This window comes from Neofelis nebulosa, chromosome 5 (assembly GCF_028018385.1).
Source record: "Neofelis nebulosa isolate mNeoNeb1 chromosome 5, mNeoNeb1.pri, whole genome shotgun sequence".
Lineage (NCBI taxonomy): Eukaryota > Metazoa > Chordata > Mammalia > Carnivora > Felidae > Neofelis > Neofelis nebulosa.
In genome coordinates, this window is record NC_080786.1 from 90,621,356 (window position 1) to 90,648,464 (window position 27,109).

The 27,109-nt window shown below is 37.0% G+C and overlaps 1 protein-coding gene and 1 pseudogene across 4 annotated transcripts in view; both read right to left on the bottom strand.

The window, feature by feature from the left end:
• SEC22A (SEC22 homolog A, vesicle trafficking protein) overlaps positions 1-27,109 on the bottom strand; it is an 86,752-nt gene that overhangs the window by 5,832 nt on the left and 53,811 nt on the right. For 3 of the 4 annotated variants that reach the window (XM_058731165.1, XM_058731162.1, XM_058731166.1), the window contains 3 exons: positions 25,546-25,661; positions 8,808-8,873; positions 12-533 (listed from right to left, as the gene is read on the bottom strand). In XM_058731165.1, coding sequence (XP_058587148.1) covers positions 333-533; positions 8,808-8,873; positions 25,546-25,661 — 383 coding nt within the window. In that variant the 3' untranslated portion in view covers positions 12-332. The remainder of the gene's footprint in view (positions 1-11; positions 534-8,807; positions 8,874-25,545; positions 25,662-27,109) is intronic. The other variant, XM_058731164.1, reaches the window with a different exon arrangement.
• On the bottom strand, positions 11,305-15,528 carry LOC131513016 (large ribosomal subunit protein eL21-like; annotated as a pseudogene).

The following is a 27,109-nucleotide window of genomic DNA, read 5'->3' on the forward strand; positions in this document are numbered from 1 at the left end:
TTTGATTGAACTCTTTTGATTGAACTCTTCAGAAGGATTCAGGACTGCTGGCCAAGTCTTCCGGTGGCATCTGACTGTTCTTCCACTGTCATGGCCCTGGAGAGAGAAGTCTCTTCTTCTGAATAACAATCTCACGGCTAATATGAAGAGTTTGCCTAACAGGTACTGTATGCTCCCAGGCATGCCATGCTGACTTGAAACAAAAAGGATAGCTGGAGAAAAAGAAAGCAGAGCTTCTTGATTGTGGTGAACAGTTTCTTCATCACAGTGGCAGTTAAATATACTCCCTCTTTTTTCCCCAGAAGCCAAGGCAGTATGTCTGAAGGATGGTGTCAGACATCATAATCAGGAGCCTTGCCCTGGGCTTGCCTTAGCCAGATCTGTAGTGTAACAAACGCTCCCACGGTCACGTGAAAGAAAAGCTGCCAGAGGTTGCGCAGTTCATAGAGATACATGTTGCACAGACAGATTAAACCAAAAGTCAAGAAAGATTTGACATTCCGCCAGCCGGTGTAGTAGACAAGTAAATAACACTGTTCAAAATATAAAATGAAAGATGATTAGGGTTACAAGAAAAGAAACAGATGCTTCTACTATAAAATATTAACAGGCCAGAGAGTAAAATATGAGGGGATTTTTCATCTACAGATAAGATAATGTAACATCTTTAAGACATTCGCTGTGAAAGCTGTACAGCTTGAAAACAGATTTTTCCTTTTATGTTTTTCATTTGTCAAAAGATACAACATTTTATATCACATGTAAAATGGAGTTACAAGTGGGTAACTCCCTTGCAAACAGCCTGAACACATTCCTCAAGGGGACAGGCAACTCTGAAGCATTCTCAAGGTCTAAGGGGATTCCATCTCTCATGGTCATCCCAGAAAAGTACAAAAAACTCAACCAAACTATAGCAAAATGGACTCTTATATAACCTGAATCTGCATATTAATGAAATCAACAAATACTTACTGATCCCCCATTAAGTGCAAGGAACTAACCAAGGTAGAGGATCTGAGTGAACGTTTGAGCTAGAATTCATTCAACAGATGCTTATTGAGGTCCTGCTACAAGTTAGGCATTGTTCTCTAGTTTCAAGTAACCAAATAAAGCCCTTGCTCACACGGAGCTTACATTCTAGTGTAGAAAGAAAGATTATATATATATAAGAGATTAGATAGAGGATATAAAATATCAAATAGTTATGCCTTAAAATAAAAGACTGAAAGGGGGACAGAGCATATGATGATTGCTATTTTCGAAAATATAGTAAAGAAACTACTCTCCCAACCCCCAAATCCAGGTATTCACCTTTTCCTGCTTTATTTTTCTCCACAATGTAACTATAAACACACTTTAAAAATATGCTTGTTTTGTTTGTTATCTATATTCATGAGAGGAGAGATTTTTGATTGTCTTGTTCCCTCATTTATCTCCAGTGGCCAGAACAGTGCCTGGCACATAGTAATTGCTCAATAAAAATCTGACTGAATAAACTGTTTTCTAGACGAGATCTAAAATTCACAATCTGTTAAATATAGAATCATATGTGATTACAAAGTCTTAAGAAAGAAGCACAGGTCTTTGTGTGAAATTGTATCCAGGCTTCAGTATAGGAAGGGCTTTAAGGTGTTTGCAACAATGCACAAAGAATATGGAAATGCTCTGTTAAATCTGTTCTTACACAAATCAGGACTTTGCGTTACTTAAAAAGAAGACGGATATCGAAGCAAAATGAACTGGAAGCATTATTTTATTTGAGTGATTTGCATTGTGTAAAAAATGTTGGAAAAATAATTTTTCCTTTTGAAATAATTTTAGTCTTAGAGAAGAGTTGTAAAAACAGTAAGTTCTTGTATAGCCTTCATTCAGCCTGTTCCCTTTAATGGTATCCTCTTGCATAACCACAGTACAGTGATCAAACCAGAAAATTAACACTGATAAAATACTGTAGACTAATCTATAGACTTTATTGGAATTTTGCCAGTTGTCCCACTAGGGCCCTTTTTCTGGTCCAATTCAATCCAGTATTCCCTACTGCATTCAGCTGTCCTATCTCTTCAAATCTGTTATAGCTCTTCAAGTCTTTGTTTTTCATAACCTTGACAATCTAAAGAGTATCAATTATTTTGTAGAAAGTTATTTTGTATAATGTCCCTTAATTTTATTTTGCCTGATATTGTCTCAAGACTGAACTGAGGATACGTAGTTTGGGCAAGAATACCACAGAGGTGATGTGCAATGTATCTTATAATTGGTGATGTTAATTTTGACCTCTTGGTAAGATGGGGTCTAACAGGTTTCTCCACTGTGAAGTTAGTATCTTCCCCTTTGTAATTAATAAGTATATTGTGGGAAGAGAAATATAGACATTCCCAGGTGAAAGACTAAGAGAATTTGGCACTTAAAGAGGAACCCGAAAATAATGACTTAAGGAAGTTCTCGAAGCAGAAAGGAAACACTAAAAGAAAAAACCCTGGAACACTGGGAAAGCAAAAAGCACCGTCAGCAAAAATATAGATAAATGTAATAGGTTCTCCCTCTCCTCCTGAGATTTCTAAATTAGGTTTGATGGCCGAAGTAAAAATTAATAACACTGTCTGATGTGGTTCTAAATGTATGTAGAGGAAATATTCAAGACAAATTATAAATAGACAGGGGACAAAGAGACATAAAAGGAGATACAATTTCTGTGTTTCACTTGAACTAGTAAAATGACAACACCAAAAAACTGCTAAGTATGTGTAATGTAATACCTAGAGCAACCATTTACAAGCTATGCAAAGAGACAAACTCAAAACCACTACAGATAAATCAAAATGGAGTTCTACAAAAACATTCACATAACCCACAGGAAGGCAGGAAAAAGAAAACAGAAAAATGAAAAACAGAAAACAAAAAATAAGATGGCAAACTTAAGCCCTAATATATCAATAATTATATTAAATGTAATGGCCTAAATACAATTAAAAAAACCGAGATTTGCAGAGCAGATTTAGAAACAGTTTTTAATCTGTCTACCAGCCACTCACTTCAAATAATGTAGGCAAGATGAAAGTAAAAAGATGGAGAAGGATATATTATATGCAAACATTAATCAAAAGAAAGCATGAATGGCTGTATTACTATCAGATAAATATAAAATTATTTCAAAAAAGGGCTAGAGCGGGATATATCATCATATATTATATATATTTTTATATTATATAATGATATAACATATAATGATAAATGGATCAATCCACCAAGAAGGCAACAATACTAAATGTGTATGAACCAAACAACAGAGCTACAAAATAGGCAAAGCAAAAACTGATAGAACTGAAATGAGAAATACACCAATTCACAATTATAACTGAAAACTTCAATACTTCTCTCTCAACTGATAGAACTAGATAGAAAATCAACAAGGATACAGAAAAGCTGAATACCATCGACCATCATGATCTACCTGAGAACTATAAAGCATTTACTTAGTTATAGTAGAAAACACATTCTGTTTAAGTGCCCATGGGACACATACCAAGACAGACCATATTCTGAGCCATAGAACAAATTTCAACAAATTTAAAAGAACGAAAGTCACACAGAGTGTTTTCCAACCACAGTGGAATCAAACTAGAAATAAATAATAGAAAAAAAACTGAAAAATCTCCAAACTCTTGGAAGCAAAACAAAAGCAAGACAAAATTCTAAATAATCCATAGGTCAAAGAGGAAGCCACAAGGAAAAAATAATTAAAATACATTGAATTAAATGAAAATAAAAATGCAATGTATCAGCCAAATTATGGAAGAACCCAAATATCCATTGACTGATGAATGGATAAAGAAAATGTGGTGTATACATACAGTGGAATATTACTCAGCCATAAAAAAGAATGAAATAAGTCAGAAAGAAACAAATGCCATTTGAGTTCACTCATATATGGAATTAAAAAAAAAAAGAAACAGACGAACACAGGGAGGGAAAAGAGAAAAGCTAACCAGGAGAAAGACTCTTACTATACAGGACAAACTGCAGGTTCTGGAGGGGAAGTAGGTGGGAGGGTGTGTTAAACAGGTGATGGGTATTAAAGAGGGTACTTGTGATGAGCACTGAGTGCTGTAAGTGATTAAATCACTAAATTCTACACCTGAAACTAATACTACACTCTGTTAACTGGAATTTAATAAAAACTTGAAAAAAATAAAAATAAATATTTAAAAAAAACAAAAAATGGAAAAAAGGCAACATATCAAAATTTATGAAACACAGATAATAAAGTGTTCAAAGAGGGAAAGTTATAACACTAAATGTATATATTGCAAAAGAGAAAATCCTCAAATCAATTATTTAAGCTCCCATCTCAAGAACCTAGACAAAGAGCCAAGTAAACCAAAGCAAGCTTGAAGGAGGAAATAATAAAAGAGAAGAAATCAATAAAATCGAGTATCGGGAAAAAACAACAAAACAAAGAGCAGGTTCTTTGAAAAGATCAATGCAATTAACAAGACTGCTAGAGAAAAAGAGAAGATCCAAATTACCAACATGAGGAATGAAACAGAGAATATCACTACAGATCCTACAGACACCAAAAGGATAGTACGGAAATACTATAACCAACTCTACACACATAAATTTGAGAAGATGAAATAGACCACTTCCTCATAAAATACAAACTATCATAATTCATCTAAAAATAATTTGAATAACCCTGTAAGTACTAAGAAAATGGAACTTAATACAGATTATATAGCCACAGTAATCAAAACTATGTGGTACTGGCACAGAGACTGACACAAAGATCAATGAAACAGAATACTAAGCACAGAAGCAGGTTCACACAAACATGCCTGACTGATGATGTTTCACGAAGATGCAAAAGCAATTCAGTGGAGGAAAAAGATAGCTTTTTCAACAAATGGAGCAACTGGCCATTCATCCACAAGCAAAAAAATCCCCATAACTAAAAACACACAAAAAACCCTTGCAATCTAATCATCTAAGTCTCATATTTTATACAACCTTATACCAAATTTAATTAATAATGGATCATGAACTTAAATGTAAAATATAACACTATGAAACTTTCACAAGAAAAGAAAGGAGAAAATCTTCAGAGTCTAGGGGTAGGCAAAGAGTTCTTGAATCAATGGAATTATAATAGTGAGTGGTGACAGACGGGAGCTACACTGCATAACATGTAAACTTGTTCAACCTCTATGGTGTACACCTGAAACTAATGTAACACTACCCGTCAACTTCTACTTCAGTGAAAAGAAAAAAAAAAAAAGTTCTTAGACCTGAAACCTCAAGCATTTTCCATAAAGGAAAAAACTGATAAAATGAACTTTAGCAAAATTAAAAACTTTTGCTCTGCAAAAGACCTGGCTAAGAGGATGAAAACACAAGGTACAGACTGGGATAAGATACTTGCAAGTAACATTTCTGACATGGGACTAATGTCTAGAATATACAAAGAACTCTCAAACTGGACAGTAAAAAACAAACAACCCAGTTAGAAAAGAGGCAAAAGACATGAAAAGACATTTTACCCAAGAGGACACACAGATAACAAGTAAGTGCAAGAAACCATGTTCAACATCATTAGCCACCAGGGTAAATGCAAGTTAAAATCAATACGAGGGATCACTACACACCGACCAGAAGAGCAGTGATAACAACAAATGCTGGAAGGATGCAGAGAAATGGGAGCATTCACACAATGCTGGAGGGTATGCCACTCTGGAAAACAGTTTGTCTCAATAAAACTAAGCATGCAACTACTCTAAGACCTAGCAACTGCACTCCTCTGCATTTATCTCAGAGAAATGAGCCTTCATCTTCACACAGAAACCTATAAATGAATGCTCACAGCAGATTTATAATAGCCCCAAATTGGAAACAGTCCAGATGTCCTTCAATGGATGAACGATTAAAATAAACTGTGGTGCCACCACACCATACCATTCAGCAACAAAAAGGAACAAAACATTGATATATGCAACAACCTGGAAAAATCTCCAAAGAATTATGAGGAGTAAAAAACAATCACAAAAGGTTACAACCTATATGGTTCCCTTTATAGAACACTGCTTAAAATGGGAAAATTATAGAAATGGAGAACACATTAGTGGTTGCCAGAGATTAAGAGGCCGGAGGGAAGTGGATGTGGCTATAAAAGGGCAACCTAAGGGGTCTTTGTGGTGATAAGAATATTCTACATGTTCACTGTGCTGACACGCACATCCTGGTTGTGATGATGTATTATAGTTGTATAAGCTGGTACTACTAGGGGAAGCCAGGTAAAGATTATATATCTCTCTTACAACAATTATAATGATCTCAAAATAAAAAGTTTAATAAGGAAACCAACTTTATACTCAACGTATTTGTCTGCAACTTACTGTATAAACAACTAACATACACACTATGCGCACACACATACAAAAAGAGAGTGAGACAGAAGAAGTGCTGCAAAATGTTATTAAGTGGTGGCTCTAAGTGTACCAGTCTTTCAACTTTTCTGGAAGTCTGAAAGTTTTCAAGGTAAAGCACTGAGGGGGAAAAAAGAACAGTCTCTAGTTTCTAGGTCCTTTGATATACTATTTCAAATGTTCCATAGCAAGATGACTCCTATCTTGTTGAGCTCTGTGCATCCAGAAGTCCCCACAGCCTGGTAGCCATTCAGGTCTGATCTAACGACGATTAAAAAAATCCTGACACCAGCAGATGGAGCATGTTATATAGTAACAGGTAATCACATGTTTTACTCTGGAAAAAAACAGCATTATTATCACTCTGCTCAGCATATGTGGAAAGCATGCAGCTTCCTGTCTGTCAGTGAGAAGAAAATTGGCTTTCTGCTTTTCTTTTTTAAAGCATGAATTTGTTTAATTTCTCTCCAGTAAAAGAACAGCTGAGCAACAGTGCTCCCCTTAGAACTCTTTTCAGCTATTCTGAAGAATGTGGCAGAGGTGCACCTCTACGAGCAACACCACTGCTTGGGAGGCCCAAGACTGGAGTTCGAGTCACTAACTAGCTATAGGAACATCTGCATCTCACTGAAAAATGGCAATGGTAACTTTAGTGTGGGGCGTTCTGTGAGGACTTAATGGTACAAGGAATGTAAAGGGCTTATTGGCACACATAAGAGCTCAATACATTTTGTTATTATTAGTATTTAAAATTATTTCATTAAGGCAAAACAGCCAAAAGTACATTTTACAAGAATTACTCATGAAATTATTTTAAAGTTAACATTTACCTCACATTATTTTAGAATATGAAATAACGCATATAAAGATTATAAAATTGTAATTTTATAGCATAAAAAATTATACAAATATAGAATTTTGCTTATAGACAGCCTAAGATAGTGGAATGAATACAATATTTAAAATCAGAAGACCTAGACTTAAGTCCTGACTCCAGCACTCACTGGCCATGTGATTTCCAGATAGGACTCAAACTGCCTCAAATTTCTCATCTTCAAAAAGGAGATAATATCGTCTGTGTGATAGCAGAGATTAAAGTTGTAAAAAATCTACCCAAGAATATTTCATAAAATTAAAGCACTTGTGACATTAACAAATGCAAGTTTTCACATTTCCTGCATGAAATGTCGTTCATTATAATTAAATCTGTCAAACTAGACAGAAAATTTCTAAATACAAGTAATTCAGAAAAATTTGAGGAGTTTAAAAAAGAGGACCACCTGAAACTAAAAAAATATTTTTAATAAACGTTTACTTTTTTGTTGAGCGAGAGAAAGGGGGACAGAGGATCTGAAACAAGCTCTGTGCTGACAGCAGCAAGCCCAATGCAGGGCTCGAACTCACAAACTGAGAGATCATGACCTGAGCCAAAGTCAGATGCTCAACTGACTGAGCCACTCAGGTGCCCCTGAAACTAAAATTTTTAATCCATCTTTACATAAAGTCAAATGCATATATTCAAAGTATTTCACTAGAGACTTCTACTGAGTTTTAGGTAGCCTTATATTTTCAGTCCCAAAGCGAAGCTTTCTAACATTTTTTCTATGTAAGCCAGAGAAATGTGTCACTTATAAAAGTTAGGTCAAAAGGTCTTGCTTGCTCTACCGTGTTTCAGCAAAGACACTCCCAAGTTTGGGTAACTGGCATGGCTACCCCTCCTTTCCCTACGAATCTGTGCTTCCTCTCTTAGAAATGCGAGTACCCATCTCCGTATTACCAGCTGCAAAAACTCCGTGCTCCTTAAGTCTCATATCTATCCTGTCTTCAAGTCCTAGGAGTCTTCCTCCTCAATGTCCTTCCCTCATCCCCCATTCCTACCAGCATTACCAGAATTTACACTCTCATTGCCTTCTGCCTGAACTAATGGAATCAACTTCCAACTAATTTCCTTTCTTCCAATTTCTCCGCTCTGGCAATCCACCCTATTCCTCACTACTGAATTAAATATCCTAAAATCCTGCTTTTGTTGTTCCCTGTTCAAAGACTTTCCCAAAAGTACAAAATTCTCATGCTGAAGTATAAGCAGAGCCCTGAAGCTGAGTAATAAATCACCCAAAAAAAAAATCTAGAAGTAGCCTTTATCACCACAGGCAGATGACATGGTACCACGGAAACCAGGCACAGGAGGGAGTTAACATTAAGTTCACTGGGATCTAACTACATTCAAAATGGAGATGTAGGTCACAAAGCTAACAGGTTCAAACTAAAAGAGAGGCAAAGAATTCAGACATTATTTTTATTTATTTAAAGTGCACAAGCAATTATTATAATTGATGCTGAAACAAACAATAACAGGAAAGTGTTTCTTAAACATTGAAGAGACCCTACCTGGTAAAGGCAGGCTGCTGTTCCAAGGAAAAATGCAACAATGTAATTAAAATCTTCACCATCACTCTGCAAAAACAAAATTAAAAATTACTTTTTTTGGTGGAAGTCCATTTCCAAGAGTAATCTATCAGGATAGGCTACAACCATGTTTGTGCACAAATGGTCGAATTTTTCCCAAAGAGTTATATAAAAATTTTCAAGAGTCCTAAAAGTCCCAAGGAATGTGAGGTACAGAAAGACTACCAGTGTTTCTCTATGTCTTGGTCCATCAATTTCATCTTACCCATGGGAAAGGTGAAATGAAATGGAATCATTCATGCCAAGGGATTTTTTAAATGGAGCCGGAGCCCATTAAGGAGATGACCAGATAAAACCACGAACTTTGAGCTGAGCCAAACTACAAATATTCTTAGGCCTCTGCCCAAACACCTGCAATTTGCTATAGTGAGAGACTTTGCTTAGAGACCTAGCAATCAATTATATTCAGACAAGATTAGTTTTCTGCTGCCAACACCAGACAAAATAATTTGTAAACAACAACAAAAGAAACCCATTCCTTTTTGTCTTGTTTAAACCCTGGATTTTTGTACCCTAAAGGAACACAATATGAGTTGCTACCCAAATCTGTGCTCCCCAAGTTGCACTTCTGAGATCCTAAACAAATGCTTTTTTTTTTTTTTTAATTTTTTTTTCAACGTTTTTTTTTTATTTATTTTTGGGACAGAGAGAGACAGAGCATGAACAGGGGAGGGGCAGAGAGAGAGGGAGACACAGAATCGGAAACAGGCTCCAGGCTCCGAGCCATCAGCCCAGAGCCTGACGCGGGGCTCGAACTCACGGACCGCGAGATCGTGACCTGGCTGAAGTCGGACGCTTAACCGACTGCGCCACCCAGGCGCCCCAACAAATGCTTTTATTTCAGCTCTGCCTCTTTTCTCAATCAACCCGAGAAAAGATAAAAGCCAATGGGAAAGTTTCCACATAAGGTAAAAAGCCTCTCTTCTCTCTACTGAAAAAAACATATAAAAATGTACAACACCCCAGTGGCCTATAAAGTCAGTCCTGCTCACTTGGATCACTACTTGACTCAAATAAATATTGACAAACTTAACTATCTAGTAAGCATATCACTGAATCATCCAATAAAATAATCTGACATGATTTTGAAAAAACGCCCAACAAAACTGAAAAGTTACTGTCCACTAGAGTGTGCTAAATCCCAATGAGGACAGTCAGACACGCTCTGATAGAAAAATAGCCACCCAGAGGATGAACAGAGATACATCATGCATAGAATGATTCTTTTCAAAGAAAACTGACGGAAAACTAATAGGAAACCCAAGTTTTTCTATTCTCTTTTAATTTCTCTTAAGTATATTTAATTTCTTTCAGTGTTTTTATGAAGTAAAGCATAAAGCCCAGGCAGGAGCATTGAATTTTGCCCTTATTTTAAAAAAGGATCTTTATACAATGAAAATTTTCACAAGACATGGGAATTTCTCTCATGACCTTGTCTTCATGAAATAATATACAAAGAAAACTCCTTTTCCACTTGCTACTGGGCAACAGAACTGACAGGAAGGCAGAGGGACAGTGGCTTATCCTGGTGAGATGATCTTAAAATAGGAACATTAATCTGTCTGGGATGCTTAGGCCAGTTCTTCCAGGCCTTCAGAGGCATGGAAGGTCAACACTAAACATTTCTAAATTTAATAATTCTAAGACTTTAACTTCTTTTTTCTTAATGCTTTACTTTTTAAATGATCTTTTTTTCTGATTATAAAAGCATATGTTCACTGTACAGAATTTAGAAAATGGACTGTTACAAAGAAGAAATTCATACATCCTGTAATACCAGAACTCTGGGAGGATTACCACTAACCGTTCCATGTACTTCCTTCCAATCTTTTCTGCACAAAAATATATGTACGTTTAAAAAAACTGAATCATGCTTTTATGTATTGCTTTTTAGTACTACACATTATATCACAAACACTTTCTCAAAATACTAAATATTCCTCAACCACATGATTTGTAGCAATTATATAACCTTTCACTGTGGGGATATACCATTAATTTAATGATCCTACAGTTGGATATTATTTTTCCCTCAATTTACAGTATCACTTTATAGCTCTCTTAATTGCCTTTGGAACACTTAAGAGCATGTTTCTGGAGTCAGTCAGACCTAGGTTCAAATCTTTACTTACTATCTGTATGGCCTTGGACTATTTAGCAAACTTCAATTTCCTTTTTTCAAAAATAAAAGCTGTAGGGGCGCCTGGGTGGCGCAGTCGGTTAAGCGTCCGACTTCAGCCAGGTCACGATCTCGCGGTCCGTGAGTTCGAGCCCCGCGTCAGGCTCTGGGCTGATGGCTCGGAGCCTGGAGCCTGTTTCCGATTCTGTGTCTCCCTCTCTCTCTGCCCCTCCCCCGTTCATGCTCTGTCTCTCTCTGTCCCAAAAATAAATAAAAAACGTTGAAAAAAATAAATAAATAAAATAAAAGCTGTAGACATTAAATAACATTTACAAAGACATAGAACTGTAACTGGCACACAGTAGGTCCTCAAAAAACATTCACCAACTTCTCTCTCCCTGAGGTTCCTGTCTGTATCATTTATCAGGTAATTAGGTTACCTTGTAGTATTTTTTTTAAAAAATATTTTGAGAGAGAGAGCAACAAGTACATGAGGGAGGGGCAGAGAGAGAGACAAAATCCCAAGCAGGCTCCATGCTGTCAGTGCAGAGCCCAAAGCCAGGCTCGATCTAACAAACCCTAAGATTGTGACCTGAGCCAAAATCAAGACTTGGTCGATTAACTGACTGAGCCACCTAGATGCCCCTTTCTAGTATTGTTTAACCCTGTAGTATACTGGTCTTACCTTCTCAAGTAGACGCAAACCTTTCTTTTCTTTTTAATTGATATATTATTGACATATATAACATTATATTAGTTTCAGGTGCACAATGTAATAATTCTATAGTTGTGTACACTGCAAAATGATCACCATAATAAATCTAGTTATCATCTGTTACCATACAAAGTTACAAAATTTTTTCTCTTGTGATGAGAACTTTTTAAGATTTACTCTTAGCTATTTTCAATATACAACCCAAAATTGCTGACTGTAATCACCATGTTAACATTATATCCCCATGATTTATTTTATAACTGGAAGGTTGTACTTCTTGACCCCTCCTTTATCCATTTTGCCCACCCTCCAATCCTGTCACCTTAACCTCTCTTCAAGGCAGAAAATCAGTCTTACTACTTGCATGAAACTGCACGTAGTAGGAATTCAACAAATGCATTCCAGGTAAAGTTACGCTTTAAAAAATCTTTATTTTTACTTGCTAAAGAGAAGACTACCTATAAACCTATTCTTCCATTCAATAAATATTCATTAAACACTTATGAGCCAGGCACTGTATTACTACACCCAGGATAGAAGACAAAATTAAGTCCATATGAACTCAAGGAGCCTACTTTCTAATCAAGAAGGCAGGTACATCAACAATTCACACTCAAAGTAAGAACTGATGGGATAAATGCGTGTACAGGATACAAGGGGAGCCTAATGGAGATAGATCTAATTCTGCCTGGAGTAAAAAAAGGGTCAGAAAAGGTTTGCTCAAGGAAGTAACGCTTAATCTGGGTCTTGATTAAGAATGAACTAGTGGAAAGGTAGACAAAATAGGGAAAGAATTCCAGGCAAAGCGAGTAGCACATACAGTCTCAAGGAAGGAAGAGCCTAGGATGACTTCATGTCTTCTCGTTAAGGCAACATTTAAATGATACCATTCAATAAGGTGGGACTATAGGAGGAAAAGTAGGTTTGAGAACAGAAAACACTGAGTTTGCTTTTAATTTTTAAATAAATTTTTATCTTTATTTTTGAGAGAGAGAGAGAGAGAGATAGACAAGAGCATTAGCATGTGAGAGGCAGAGACAGGGAGACACAGAATCTGAGGCAGGCTCCAGGCTCTAGGCTGTCATCACAGAGCCTGACACGGGGCTCAAACCCAGGAACTGTGAGATCATGATGTGAGCCGAAGTCAAACGCTCGACCGAGCCACCCAGGTGCCCCTTACACGGAATTTGTTTTGGACATGCTATTTTGGAGGTGTCAATGTGACAACCAAATAAATATATGTCATAGATATTTAAGTCAGCTTCAGTAAAGGGTTGGATCTAGAGATCTTAGGTTAGTCATCTATTTAGACAGTTGTTAAATGAAAGGCCTATGACAATCAAGTATAAATCTTAATTCTTGATTGGCTCCTAGATGGAGAGAGAAAAAAAACACTATAAAGGATATTTGGAATCAGTTGTAGAAATTTGAATATGAACTTAATAATAGATAATACTGCATTGACCTTAAAAATCTTTGATGTAATAAAGGTATTGTGAATCTATAGAATTCCTAGCCTGTAAGGCATACATACTGAATAATTTTGAAATAAACTATCACAATACCTATAATTTTACTTTCAAATGATTCAGGAAAGAAACAGAAAAAAGGGTAGGTAGGTATACAGGTGGGTGCTAATTGTACTGTTTTTTAAATATTTCTGTAAATTTGAATTCTTCTAAAATAAAATGTGCAGTAGGGGGGAAGGGGGATAGAAAAATTTTTTTAAAGCTATGTAACCACTAAAATGAATGTAACAGATCTCCAAATACTGACATTAAATGATCCCCTACATATCATTAGGTGGAAAAAATGCAATTAAGTATGAAGAATATACTACTGGGGGCGCCTGGGTGCCTCAGTCAGTTAAGCATCTGACTCTTGATTTTGCCTCAGGTCATGATCTCACAGTTCTTGAGTTTGAGCCCTACTTTGGGCTCTGTGCTGACAGCACAGAGTGTGCTTGGGACTCTCTTTCTCTCTGCCCCTCCCCTGCTTACGCTCTCTCAAAATAAATAAACTTAAAAAAAAAAAAAAAGAGTAGACTGCCATTTGTATTAAAATACTTCGAAAAGAATATTTAAATAAAATTACAAATACATATGTACTAGCAGATGCAAATAATCTCTTTAGAAGGATAACCCAGTGGTTAATTCTAGGGAAGACAAATGAGTAAAGAATTACTTATTGTGCCAATTACAGGCTCTGAAATTATAGAGTTTGAAACTATAGGCATGTGTACATTTTACTCTATGAGGGTATGTATGTACATGTGCATATGTGTACCTTCTTTCAAAAAGGTCATCATGAAAATATCCAAAGAGAAGGTGTAAAGCTAAGACAACTATAAAGCCAAGGGCAGAATTGGAGAACACCACTATTTAAAGGACAGGTGAAGGAAGAAGTTTACCAAATAACCTGAGGGACAGGAAGACAAAAAAATACAACAGGAGAAAATTGTTTCTTGGAAATAAAGGGATAAGAGAATGTCAAGAATAATGTAAAATAAAACTATTAAGAGTGACTTATTTGCTTCTAAATTTTTAAAAATATTTCTGAAAATAAAGTTAGTTTTTAAAAAAAATTTTAATGTTTATTTTTATTTTTGAGGAGAGACAGAGTACAAGTGGGGGAGGGGCAGAGAAAGAGGGAGACACAGAATCTGAAATAGGCTCCAGGCTCTGAGCTGTCAGCACAGAGCCCGATGTGGGGCTCGAACCCATGGATCATAAGATCATGACCTGAGCTGAAGTTGGACACTAAAATGACTGAGCCACCCAGGCGCCCCTAAACAGTTAGTTTTAAAATGAAAACCTGAACAGCATGTGTGAGGAGACAGGCCCCATAAGACAAGGCCTCAAGAGTGGCTACAATATCTTGCAATCAGAAGGATACTGGTGAGCTTAACGGTCAGTATTTGAAAGAACTGAGGGCAGAAAAGAGATCACAATAGATAAGAGAACAGAGGTAACGAAGTGGGAACAACCAGTCTATTCTTTCAAAAAATTAGAAGGGAACATACATCAAGAGGTTTTTAAAGATCAGCAAGTTACAGCATATTTATGAGCTAAGAGAAAGAGCCAGCAGAGAAAAAGCAAATGGAATGCAGGTGAGGGAATAACAGCTAGCAGTTGGGGAAGGTGGGAGAGAGGTTCAAGAGGGGGCACAGAAGTGTGTGTGAGGGAAGAGACAATAGAGCGATGAAGGCAGGGTGGGGCAGGGAAGGAAGGGGCAGAGGTAAAGTTCGAATAAAAGTTTTATTTTATTTATTTATTTATTTATTTTTTTACATAGTCTTGAGGTTTTTGTTCTTGTTTTTTTTACATTTATCATGCTATGAATTCATAGGGAATGAGCTCCAGCAGCTCAGGCTCCTTTCCACTGGTTCTCACAAAATGTGCATCTCTGGGTGGGGCAGGCTGGCGCTTCAGTTGAACCCAAGTACCTTTCTCCTTGACTTTCTTCTTTTTCTGATCGTTTTCCTTCACACGCTTCAGGAAGCTGTCTCAGGTCTTTGAGTGCTTAACATGCTTAATACTTACAAGAATTCTCTTAGCAAGAATCTTGCCCTTAACTTGTTTGTTTACAACAATGCCAACAGCATGGTGGGTAACATTGTAGACTCTTCCAGTTTTGCCACGGTAACATTTGTGGGACATTCCTTTTTGAACAGTGCCCATTCCCTATATCACCTTTCTTGTAGATTCACATGTATGCTTCCAAAGGAACAACTCCATGTTTTCTAAAAGGCCTACAGAACATATAGTGAGTACCTCTCCTCTTTCCCTTGTGTTGGTCATTTTGGCGAATTACTGAAAGATGGAGGTTCTGGCCAAAAGGTTGAATTAAAAATTTTAAAAACGTCACTTTCACCTTTAGGAGAACGCTAGGATACCAATATATTGCTTTGAAAACTAACAAATAGAGGGTCACTTGGGTGGCTCAGTCGGTTAAGTGTCCAACTTTGGCTCAGGTCATGATTTCACGATTTGTGGGTTCAAGCCCCACTTGGGGCTCTGTGCTGACAGCTTGGAGCCTGGAGCCTGCTCTAGATTCTGTGTCTCCCTCTCTCTCTGCCCCTCCCCCACTTGCTCGTGCGTGCTCTCTCTTTCTCTCTCTCTCAAAAATAAACATTTAAAACAATTTCAAAACTAACAAATGGAAAGAATATTTTTTTAAAGGTGAGGATGAAAAACATAACAAATGAACATATGGAAAGATGGGGGAGAAGAGGAGAGGGAAACAAACTACAGGAGAATTTAAAGAAAAAAAATTTTAATGCTTATTTTTAAGAGAGAGTGTACGTGTGCACACAAGTGGGGGAGGGGCAGAGACAGAGGAAGACAAAGAATCCAAAGCAGGCTCCAGGCTCCGAGCTGTCAGCACAGAGCCCCACGCAGGGCTTGAACCCACAAACCGTGAGATCATGACCTGAGCCAAAGTCGGACACTTAACTGACTGAGCCACCCAGGAACCCTGAGACTCTTAACTATTGGGGGATGGGCTAAATGAGTGATGGGTATTAAAGAGGGCACTTGTTGTGATGAGCACTGGGTGTTGTATATAAGTGTGAATTACTGAATTCTACTTCTGAAACCAATATTGTACTGTATATTTTAACTAAAAGTTAAATAAAAATTTAAAAAAATGAAAGGATGAAGAGAGGAACAGAGGCAATATATAATAATCATACAATGTTTTCGGATGATACTATTAAAATGTTTGTAATAATTGGGAAATATTCACTTTTTAATCTTAAGTGGAAAAAAGGGCACAAACATACAATGGATATGACATACATACAGGTACATATGTATGTATATGCATATATATAAAAATAGAGAAAATTTGGAGATGATTTTTATTTTCTTTATACATTTTTCCCTCAACTCTTTAATAATGAACATAGAATCAGGAAATATACTTTTATTTCTTTGAAAACAAGCAAGCACTGCATCTTAGCATAGATAGTATGCTACTAAATAAATCAAAACCTTCTGAATTTTAATTAGGTATTAACAAATCTGTGGGAAATAAAGAACTTAAGGAATAAAAGAAAATTGATTACTTCTGCTTCGTAGTAGGCATTACTAACAATTTCAGAATCAGAGAGTCTTAGAACCTTAGTACTGAAGTGGTCCTTGAGCCTATGTAATTTAATACCTGCATCTTACAAAATAGGAAAATGAGATCCAAGAAGGTAAATAACTCATCCAAGGTCACTAAGTTAGTTACTGGCACATGGGACCCCGGTATCCTGAATTCCAGGCCAGCATTTTTACTGCTGTATCAGAATACTCAATTTTTCTCTAATGCACCACATGAAAATTACTTCTAGACTGACACCAGCCTAATTAATATCACTGTCTCAAGGTGGCTCCTTAAAGGAACACAGACAACATAAACCTGATGTGATAAAAGATTATACATTCGCGAGGTGCCAATTCACAATAAACCCATTAACATCTCTAAACTCAGAACAAAGTTAGGAAATGGGTGAAAATAATCTAATTTACACATTACTATGAACACCAAATCAAAATTTCCAACTTAATATAAAACTCTACTCATCCTACACCTCCCGAGTTTGAACTTACATTCTAAAGAAATGCTTCAGTGCTATATATTTTAATAAATTCCTTGTTATTACCCTAAGAAGCAGTTATTCATTAAGAAGAAACAAACTTGTGCCAAATCTTCAAACGATGTTAAAAATACACAGGAATGTTGATTCATGTAGGTTCTCAAATTTAAATGTGCCTTAGGCAACAACTTACATACTAGAAGATAAATGTGGCAATCATTTTTAGCATTCAAAAAGAGTAGTTAAAATTCGTGGTCTTAAAAAGGTAAACTTTAATATCAATGTACTCACACTCAGGAAATACATTACATATTTTCAGCTAAATCTATAAATATCCCTGTATAAATCCTTGGCTCTTAGATTAAGTATTAAAGAAATGTTGAGACCACTTAATCTGTGTACTGCCTTTCTGCCTCCTCTGTGACCACCATGATCTGAGTAACTCTACTACAGGTAACTTCAAAACAGGGAAGTTTAAGTCCCAAGTCCTAGAATTTACATTCAAGGCTACACAGCAACCATCTCAAAAAGATCTACTTTTACTGACCAAAAATTATCTACATTGACTCTAGAGACTATTTCTAACACAAAATACAAAGACGAACCACAGAGAAGGTTGACAGAAGGCTTAAGTTCAATGGCTTTTGTGAGAATAAAAAGGACCTTTTATCCAAGTCACAAAAATAGACTCCAAGGAGGGAAAATTAAAAGCAAAAGACCTTACGTTCCCAATTTTGTATATATTTTCTTTCCAGTTGATCTGGGCTATAAAGGATGTACTTGTGGAAATTAATCTAGTTTGTACCCCTAATCCTACCCTAGTTATCAGCGCCCTCTGCATTCTGACATTTCATCCTCTCCTTCTGTTTGCCTGTTGTCCATTCCACCTTTCAGGATACAGAATCCTCAGAAGGCAGATACATCCAACGTTCCATTGTGCTCCTTCATTATTCTTATAACAAGACATGGGAAAATAATGCCAAGCACCACTTACCAGAACATTTTCCTCTATATTGATATAAGATCCCCAATAATTGGAACACAAGCAATCTCTACTTTTGGTCCAATGAATTTCCAAAAGCAGTGTCTGATTTATGTGAGATCAGAATTTGCTAGAAAATCCTTTTAAACTACTTATGAGTGACAAACTACCATGAACTACCTCACAACTCTGCATTCTGTTTCCTTGTTCTTTTCTCTGAGCATCCCTGTTTTAGAAACCTCAATTATTGATAAGTGTATGTGGAGTACATCAGGTGTCTATGGCAGAACAAAGATTTAAAACATTCCTAAAAGAACAAAATAACCAGGTGTCCACACTTTCTAGGCAGCTAAAAATCCCATATGGACCAATTTAAAGTTCCTTATATCAGGTAAGAAGGAAACATTGTTTGGAATAAATTTAGTCTAGGACAACAATGGAAAAGGAAAGAATTCCATATCATTAGAAAGACACATCTCAAAGATACAAGCATCTACTGAGTCCCCAAATTATAAAATGATCTGGTAAAAAAGCTCTCTTTGTCCCTACTTGTAATTTATCCCATGCTTCCTCACACTCCAGCATCACAGTCTTAAGGAACTGTTTAAGACAAACAACTTGAAGCTTCTAGGCAAACTGTGGATTCGTAGAGGCAGTAAGAAACTATAAAAACCCAGGGAAAATGCTCAGGCTCCTTTTAACCCCCATAAAAACAGTTGCCTTTACTCTACTGAAATGTTACTTGAAAATCCTATTAAGTTGGGTTAACAGAAGTTGTCTTTTTTGGGGGGCACCTGGGTAGCTCAGTCGGTTAAGCATCTGACTCAGTTTTGGCTCAGGTCACGATTTCACAGTTCGTGAGATCAAGCCCTGTATCTGGCTCTGTGCTGACAGTGTGGAGCCAGCTAGGGATTCTCTCTCCCTCTCCTCTCCCCCACGCACATGTGTGCACCATCTCTCTCTCTCTAAAAATAAGTAACATTAAAAAAAAAGTTGTTGCCTTTTTTTCAAGTTTAAATAACAGGTGCTAATAAATATTCATTTTGATTACTTAAAATCTGAACAAGTATGGTTCAAAAAGTAAAAATAATATAACGAAAGATATATTATGAAGAGTCTCATTCCTACCCTGCTTCCCATCTATCCAGTTCCTACTGCATTTGTAAGTTTATCATTCCAGAGTTTCTTTATACAAAGAAATGCAGATTAAAAGATATTGTTATTTTTCCAGGCCATCTTTGGTGGGAGTACTTGGGGCTGAGCTGAGAGGGACTGGTGGGCACAGGATCAGAGGGTCTCTAGCTCTCTCAAAATGGCCACTATTCTGAGGGCGCAACGTTGTACATTTGACCTTAAAACATGAATCACATTCCTGGACACATTCCACTCTGGCTGGGACCCTGACATCCCCTCCTTGCCTGTGTGAAGGACAAGGCTCAGCTCCTTCATGAGAAGAGAAAGCCGATCCACCATTCCCTAAGAGTTAGCTGGGTGCAACAAGCTATACTTTTAACTACTAAGTGGAGCTGCACCTAATGAAAATTAAAGCCCAGAGAATGCTCCTCCCTTTCTGGTCTTTGTTATAATGTTGGTGTGTATGCGTGTGTGTTTAAATTAATAGATTTTTATCTTTAGAAGAGGTTTACAGAAAATTAAGCAGAAAGTGTACTACAAAGAGTTCCCATATACCCGGCTCTTTCTCCTGTTCACCATTTTCTCATTAACATCTTACATTAATGTGGTATATTTGTTATAACTGATGAGCCAACAGCGACACATTATCATTAACTAAAGTCCACAGTTTACATTAGGGTTCACTCTTTGTGTTCTACATTCTTTGGGTTTTGACAAATGTATAATGAAATAATCACCTTTACATTAACATACAGAATAGTTTCACTGCCCTAAAAATCCCATGTCCCAACTGTTCATCCCTTCCTACCTCCCTCTAAACCCCTGGCAACCACTAATCCTTTCACTTACTGTCTCTACAGTTTTGCCTTTCCCAGAATGTCATATAGTTGGAATCATGTAACTATGTAGTTTCCTCAGACTGGCCTCTTTCATTAAGCATCAGGCATTTAAGGCTTAGCCATGGTTGTTTTTTTTTTTTTTTTTTAATTTTTTAAAATGTCTTTATTTTGAGGGGCGCCTGGGTGGCGCAGTCGGTTAAGCGTCCGACTTCAGCCAGGTCACGATCTCGCGGTCCGTGAGTTCGAGCCCCGCGTCGGGCTCTGGGCCGATGGCTCGGAGCCTGGAGCCTGTTTCCGATTCTGTGTCTCCCTCTCTCTCTGCCCCTCCCCCGTTCATGCTCTGTCTCTCTCTGTCCCAAAAATAAATAAAAAAAAAAAAAAAAAAAAAAAAAAACGTTGAAAAAAAAATGTCTTTATTTTGAGAGAGACAGAGACAGAGAACGAACAGGAGAGAGGCAGACTGAAATGGAGACACAGAATCTGAAGCAGGCTCCAGGCTCCAAGCTGTCAGCACAGAGCCCGATGCGGGGCTCACGAACTGTGAGATCATGACCTGAGCCGAAGTTGGATGCTTAACCAACTGAGCCACCCAGGCACCCCAGGTTTAGCCAGGTCTTTTTGCGGCTTAAGAACTTATTTCTTTTTCTCACTGAATAACACTCCATTGTACAGATTGTTCATTCTTTCACCTTTTGAAGGACATCTTAATTGCTTCTGGTTTTTTGAAATTAGGATATAAACATTCATGTGCAGGTTTTTGGTAGATGTAAGTTTTCTATTCATTTGGGTAAATATACATAGGAGTATGATTGCTGGATCTTATAGTAAGGCTATGCTTAGCTTTGTGAGAAACAGCCAAATTGTCTTCCAAAATGACTGCCATTTTGCACTACCACCAGCAACGAATGAAGACTTCATATTGTTATATATCCTCACTAACATTCGGTACTGCCAGTGTTTTGTTTTGTTTTGCCATTCTAATAGTTTAGTAGTTTCTTATTGTTGTTTTAATTTGCAATTCCTTAGTGACATATGATGTTGGACATCTTTTCATATGCTTTTTTTCCACCTGGATATCTACTTTGGTGGGGTGCCTGTTCAGTTCTTTTGCCCAATTTTTAATTGCATTGTTTAAGTTTTAAGAGTTCTTTGTATGTTTTGGATACAAGCCATTTTTCAGATGTGTCCTGCAAACATGTTCTCCTAGCCTGTGGCTTATCTTCTCATTCTCTTAATGTCCTTCATGGGACAAAACTTTTTAAACTTTCATGGGTCATGCTTTTGATGTTGTATATAAAAACTCATTACCAAACCCAAGGTCATCCAGGTTTTCTCCCGATATCTTTTAAAAGTTTTGTACCTTACATTTAGGTCTGTGATCCATTTTGAGTTAAGTTGTTTAATTCAAGGTGTAAAATCTGTCTCCAGATCTTTTTTTTTTTTTTGCATGTGGATGTCTGTTTCAGCACCATTTGTTGAAATATTATTCTTTCTCCACTGAATTGCTTTTGTTCCTTTGTCAAAGATCAGTTGACTATACTTATATGGGTATATTTCTGAGCTATTTTGTTCTATTGATCCATTTGTCTATTGTTTTGCCAACACCACACTGTCTTAATTATTATAGCTTAACAGTAAATCTTGAAGTTGGGTAGTGTCAGTCCTTTGATTTCCTTTTCCTCAGTATTGTGTTGGCTTTTACCTGTCCTTACTAGGATCACTTTGTCAGTATCTACAAAATAACTAGCTGGGATTTTGATTGGGATTGTGCTGAATCTATAGATCAAGTTAGGAAGAACTGACATCTTAACAACGAATCTTCCCACTCATGAACATGGAATGTCACTATAAATGGAATGTCACTCCATTTATTCAGATAATTCAGAAGATTTATTCAGATCTTCTTTGACCTCTTTTATCACAGTTTTATAGTTTTTCTCACACAGGTCTTATATATGTTTTGTCAGATTTATTCTTAAGCGCCTCATTTTGGGGGGGTGCCAATATAAATGGTATTGTTTTTTAAATTTCAAATTTCAACTGTTCCTTGCTGGTATGTAGGAAAGTAATTGACTTTTATATATTAACTTTGGAACCAATAACTGTGTTATATCATTTATGAATTCTAGGAATTTGTCAGTTCTTCGGGATTGTCTACATAGATAATCAGAACATCTGTGAATAAAGACAGTTGTACTCCTTCTTTCCCAATCTGTATGCCTTCTGTTTTCTTGTCTTACTGCATTAACTAGGTTTCCCAGTACGATGTTGAATAGGAATGGTTAGAGAGGACATCCTTGTCTTGTTCCTGATCTTAGGGACAAAGCATCTAGTTTCTCATCAAGTATGGTGTTAGCTGTAGAGTTTCTGTAGATGTTCTTTATCAAGTTGAGGAAGTTCCCCTTCATACCTAGTTTGTGGTGAGTTCATGAATAGGTATTGGATTTTGTCACACGCTTTTTCTGTATCCTAGACACGATCCTATGATTTTTCTTCTTTAGCCTGTTGATGTGACAGATTACATTAACTGTTGAATGTTGCACCAGCCTTGCATACCTGGAATAAATCCACTCGGCTGTGGTATATGATTCTTTTTATATATCATCGGATTCAATTTGTTAATATCTTGTTGAGGAGTTTTCTGTGTTCATGAGTTACATTGGTCTGTAATGTCTTTTTAAAGTGTAAACAGGCTGAGTAATCTCAGAGCTATCAGCCAGTTACACGTAATAATCCATTTAATCAGATTATTGTTCTTCTGAACCCTAAACAACTGCCATGAGGCAAAGACATTACTGGTCGGAGGGAAAACATGGAATACTTAGGCATCAAGGCAGGCATGAGTCAGCTGTAGCAGCTCAAAAGCATCAAAAGCTGTAGTTTATACTACTTTCCTTAGCTTTGAAGTTAGTAATCAGAAGAAGGAGGAAAGAATCAGGAAATTGAGGGATAAGATACCTAAGTGCCTGAAAGAAGCTATTTTTTAAAATGTTTACTTATTTTGAGAGAGTGAAAGAGGCAGAGAGAGGGAGAGACAGAATCCCAAGCAGGCTCCACATTCATTCAACACAGAGTCTGACACAGGGCTCGATCCCATGACTGTGACATCATGACCCGGGCCTAAATCAAGAGTCGAATGCGTGACTGAGCCACCCAGGCACCCCAGAAATTACTTTCTTTAATAGGTTTTGTGAGATACAACAACCTTGCCTGACTTTTAAAAGTAAGGAGGGTCTAAGGTCCAGGTTTCACACTTGTACACTGCCTTCTGAGTCAGGGATGGTACGGCTCTATAGCACAAAAACTTCTCTACCCAGATCTGCCTCCTCCCCTTACTAATTTGCTACTTTCAAACAACCTGAGAATTTTTTTTTAACCACAGAAAACCATCTTCACAATTTTTGCCAACTCTAAATACTAATTATACCACTATTTACTTAATAAAATGCATAAAGTTGGCATTTTATTAAAATTAATTTATTTTAAAAAGAAAATCTTAGGGGTGCCTAGGTGGCTCAGTCAGTTGAGCATCCGACTTCAGCTCAGGTCATGATCTTACAATTTGAGGGTTTGAACCCCACGTTGGGCTTTGCACTAACAGGGGGCAGACTGCTTCGGATCCTCTGTCTCCCTATCTCTGCCCCTCCTCCCCCCAAAATAAACAAACATAAAAAAATTTTATATCTCTATCATTAACAGATACTATCTCTTACCAAATACAGTTATTATACATTAATATACATTAAATATATAACTCTTAAAATTAAAAACATTCATCCCTCTACCACCTAAAGTCATCTACTATGCAACCAGTGATAAATGCCCCCCATACTTTGAGAAATACTCATCAAATCCAACCTTCTCCTTCATTTATAAGTAATGAAACTGAAGACCAGAAACCAAAGTGAACTATTCAAGGTCATAGAGCTAATCAGGAGCTGAACTGGAACCAACACTCTCTTTGCTCCACAAACAAAAACTAACTCTTCACACACCCACACTACTGTTCTTTCCACTACAACAAGTTTAAAAAAAAAAAAGGTGGGGAGGGGGGGAAGGGAGAGAATATCCTATTTATTAACTTTTTCAGTCAGTGGTCTCCAAATTGCCTTTGTTTCTTTTTGGCAGGCTGTCTAACTGGCTCAAAATTGAACTCCTTCTGGAATAAAGCTGACCTGGCTAGGGAACAGGGGCAGGAACACCAAGGGACACTGTGCCTGAAAGGGAAGAGGGGCTTTACCTGAGGGCTCGGGATATTTGAAAGAAGAATTAAAAAGTCATGAGACACTCCTCCTCCCCACCCAAGGGACAGCTCAGCTGCCTGAAACTTGTGATGTGCTCTGCTACTGGCTTCAAAGAGCTGACGACATTCAGAGGGTACTCAGAATGGTACTCTGTGAGTGTTCCCCAAACAAAACAAGCAATTTTGAAAAAGAATATAAGGCATGTTAAGTGGTTTTTTTACAAATGGTATTCTGAGCTTAATGCTGACCAAAAACAGAGAATTTATTTATATGTGCAAGTGTCAAGAAAAAATCTTCAGAGAAAGTGAGCAGAAACAAAGGTAAGGAAAGCTGTCCAGTCTGAAATGTGCTAAACTTTAAGAAAGGAAGTTTCAAAAACTTTATAAAAAGAGAAAAAGTTAGTATATTCTGATAGCCAGAGTCCCTGAGAAAACTCCACTGGAAAACAGAATCGTTGGCAATATTTGGGAAAAAAAAAAAAAAATAGTGGTTTCTGGTAGCCTCCAAATAAAAAGGAAAAAAAAAAAAAGGAGATAACAAGGTAGAAATACATAAAAGTGGGACAAAAACCTGCCCATAAATGCCCTCTTTTTTTTTTTTCCATTCCTCTCTTTCCACTCAGATCCTTCTAGGTCCAGCTCACCCCTCCTCCACAGTCTTCTCCTATCCTGACTCGCAGTGACTGCTCCTCTTCCAAACTCTATGTACTTGGTAATTATTGATGGACGGCTTTGCCCCCTCCCAATTCAACTCTAGGCTCTGAGACTGCAGTGTTCATGTCACACATACCTTGGTGTCCCCAGAGTATCCACCTACAGTGCCTCCTGCAGAGAAAATTATAAATAAACACATGCTAATTGAGTCAAAGAGGCCAACTAGAAATCATTGTTCTTAGAGGAAGGGGAGACCAGGGCTGGCATAAAGAATACAGAGTTTGAGCATGCAACGTAAATTGTACTAATACCCAAATCAATTCAAATCAACTGAGTAACAAGTAGAAGCAACAGGCACAGTCACCTGAAATTGCAAAATCAGCACAGTACCTGCAAAAGACTTTCTATGGCATGAAAACCTCGAATTAAATTCAGAGCTCCACATAAAAGACTGAGGATAAATGCCACAATTGCTGACAAAGTTGCTGGTTCTAGTCGCTGGTGAGCTGGAAAATAAAAGAAATGGTTAGAAATGAACACCACTATCTCATGTCAGCACCTAAACTTCTGTAAAATGAAATTCTTTGCTAAATATTTAAATTTAAGGGTCAAATACGGATTAATCTTCATAAAGTTATTTATTAATATGTTAGTAATTATTTTTTAATGCAAAATATCTTGGCAACATGACAGCTTCGTTGCCCCAAACTCAAGTTCATTAAGTTCTTTTTCTCTAAATGTTAACAAAGACATCTAACTCGCACTTGGGGTATATGGTGCTAAGGAGGGCTCACATCTGGCAGTAAATCATGCAAAAAAAACCCTTACTGCCTAAATAGGTCTACCACTTGGAAGTAATTGCAAATATTTGCAAAGGTGACTTTCCTTGAGAAATCATTGCATAATTCCTATTTTACTGAAAATGCTTAGATAACATTTTTAAGGACAAACATAGCTTGCTTTTTTAAAGCCAAGCTCTCCATTATTTGGGTTCCAGGTCTAAAAATACCATGGGATATATGTGAAACCTCCTATATAATCACCAATCTGAACTTCACAATAGAATAGAAGTTCATGATCTCTGAGGAGCACCTGAAGACCATGACAAATGTTAAAGCACTAGCTAAAAAAGAAAGTGACCAGTTTATCTCAACAAATGCATTCCCTTATCTGTCAGGGCTTCAGCAGGGTAAGACATTTAGTTATACCATAATTTCCCTTTATCCTCATCTTGGGCTTAACAAAATTAACAACGGAGTCTAAATGAAAATACAAAACTAAATACACAATCATCTAGACCTCAAAAAGGAGAGAGAGAAAGAGAAAAGACAGCAGAACTACAGTTAGATCATTTTATTTAAATCAATGAAGTGTAAAAGCGCTGACAATGAAGTTAATGAGGTGGAACATTAATATCAGGAAAGGCTTAAATCTTTGCAATTTATATTCAGCCCTTATAGCAGAAAAGTTTCCCTAAACAGTTCATTGAAACATAAAACCCCAAATATCACAAAAAGTATTTATTCCTCAAGTTCAGCAGAAAATGCTAATATGGGATAACATTTTCTTAAGTTTCTTCTGTGCCCAAATTGATTGCTTGGTCTCTTAATCAGTTTCTTTGAGATTTTAATATGTAAACAAAAAATTCAATGTCTTTGTAAAGTATTAAGACTAAGTTGTATATCAGTAGAGAAAAAAAAGTCACAATTTAAAATCTATGCAACTTGGGGTGCCTGGGTGACTCAGTCAGTTAAACGTCCGATTTCAGCTCAGGTCATGATCTTGTGGTCTATGGGTTTGAACTCCACATCGGGCTCTGTGCTGACAGCTCAGAGCCTGGAGCCTGCTTTGGATTCTATGTCTCCATCTCTCTCTGCCCCTCTGTCTTCCCCTTCCTTGCTCACTCACTCTTTCTCTCAAAAATAAACATTAAAAAAAATTTTTTTTAAATCTA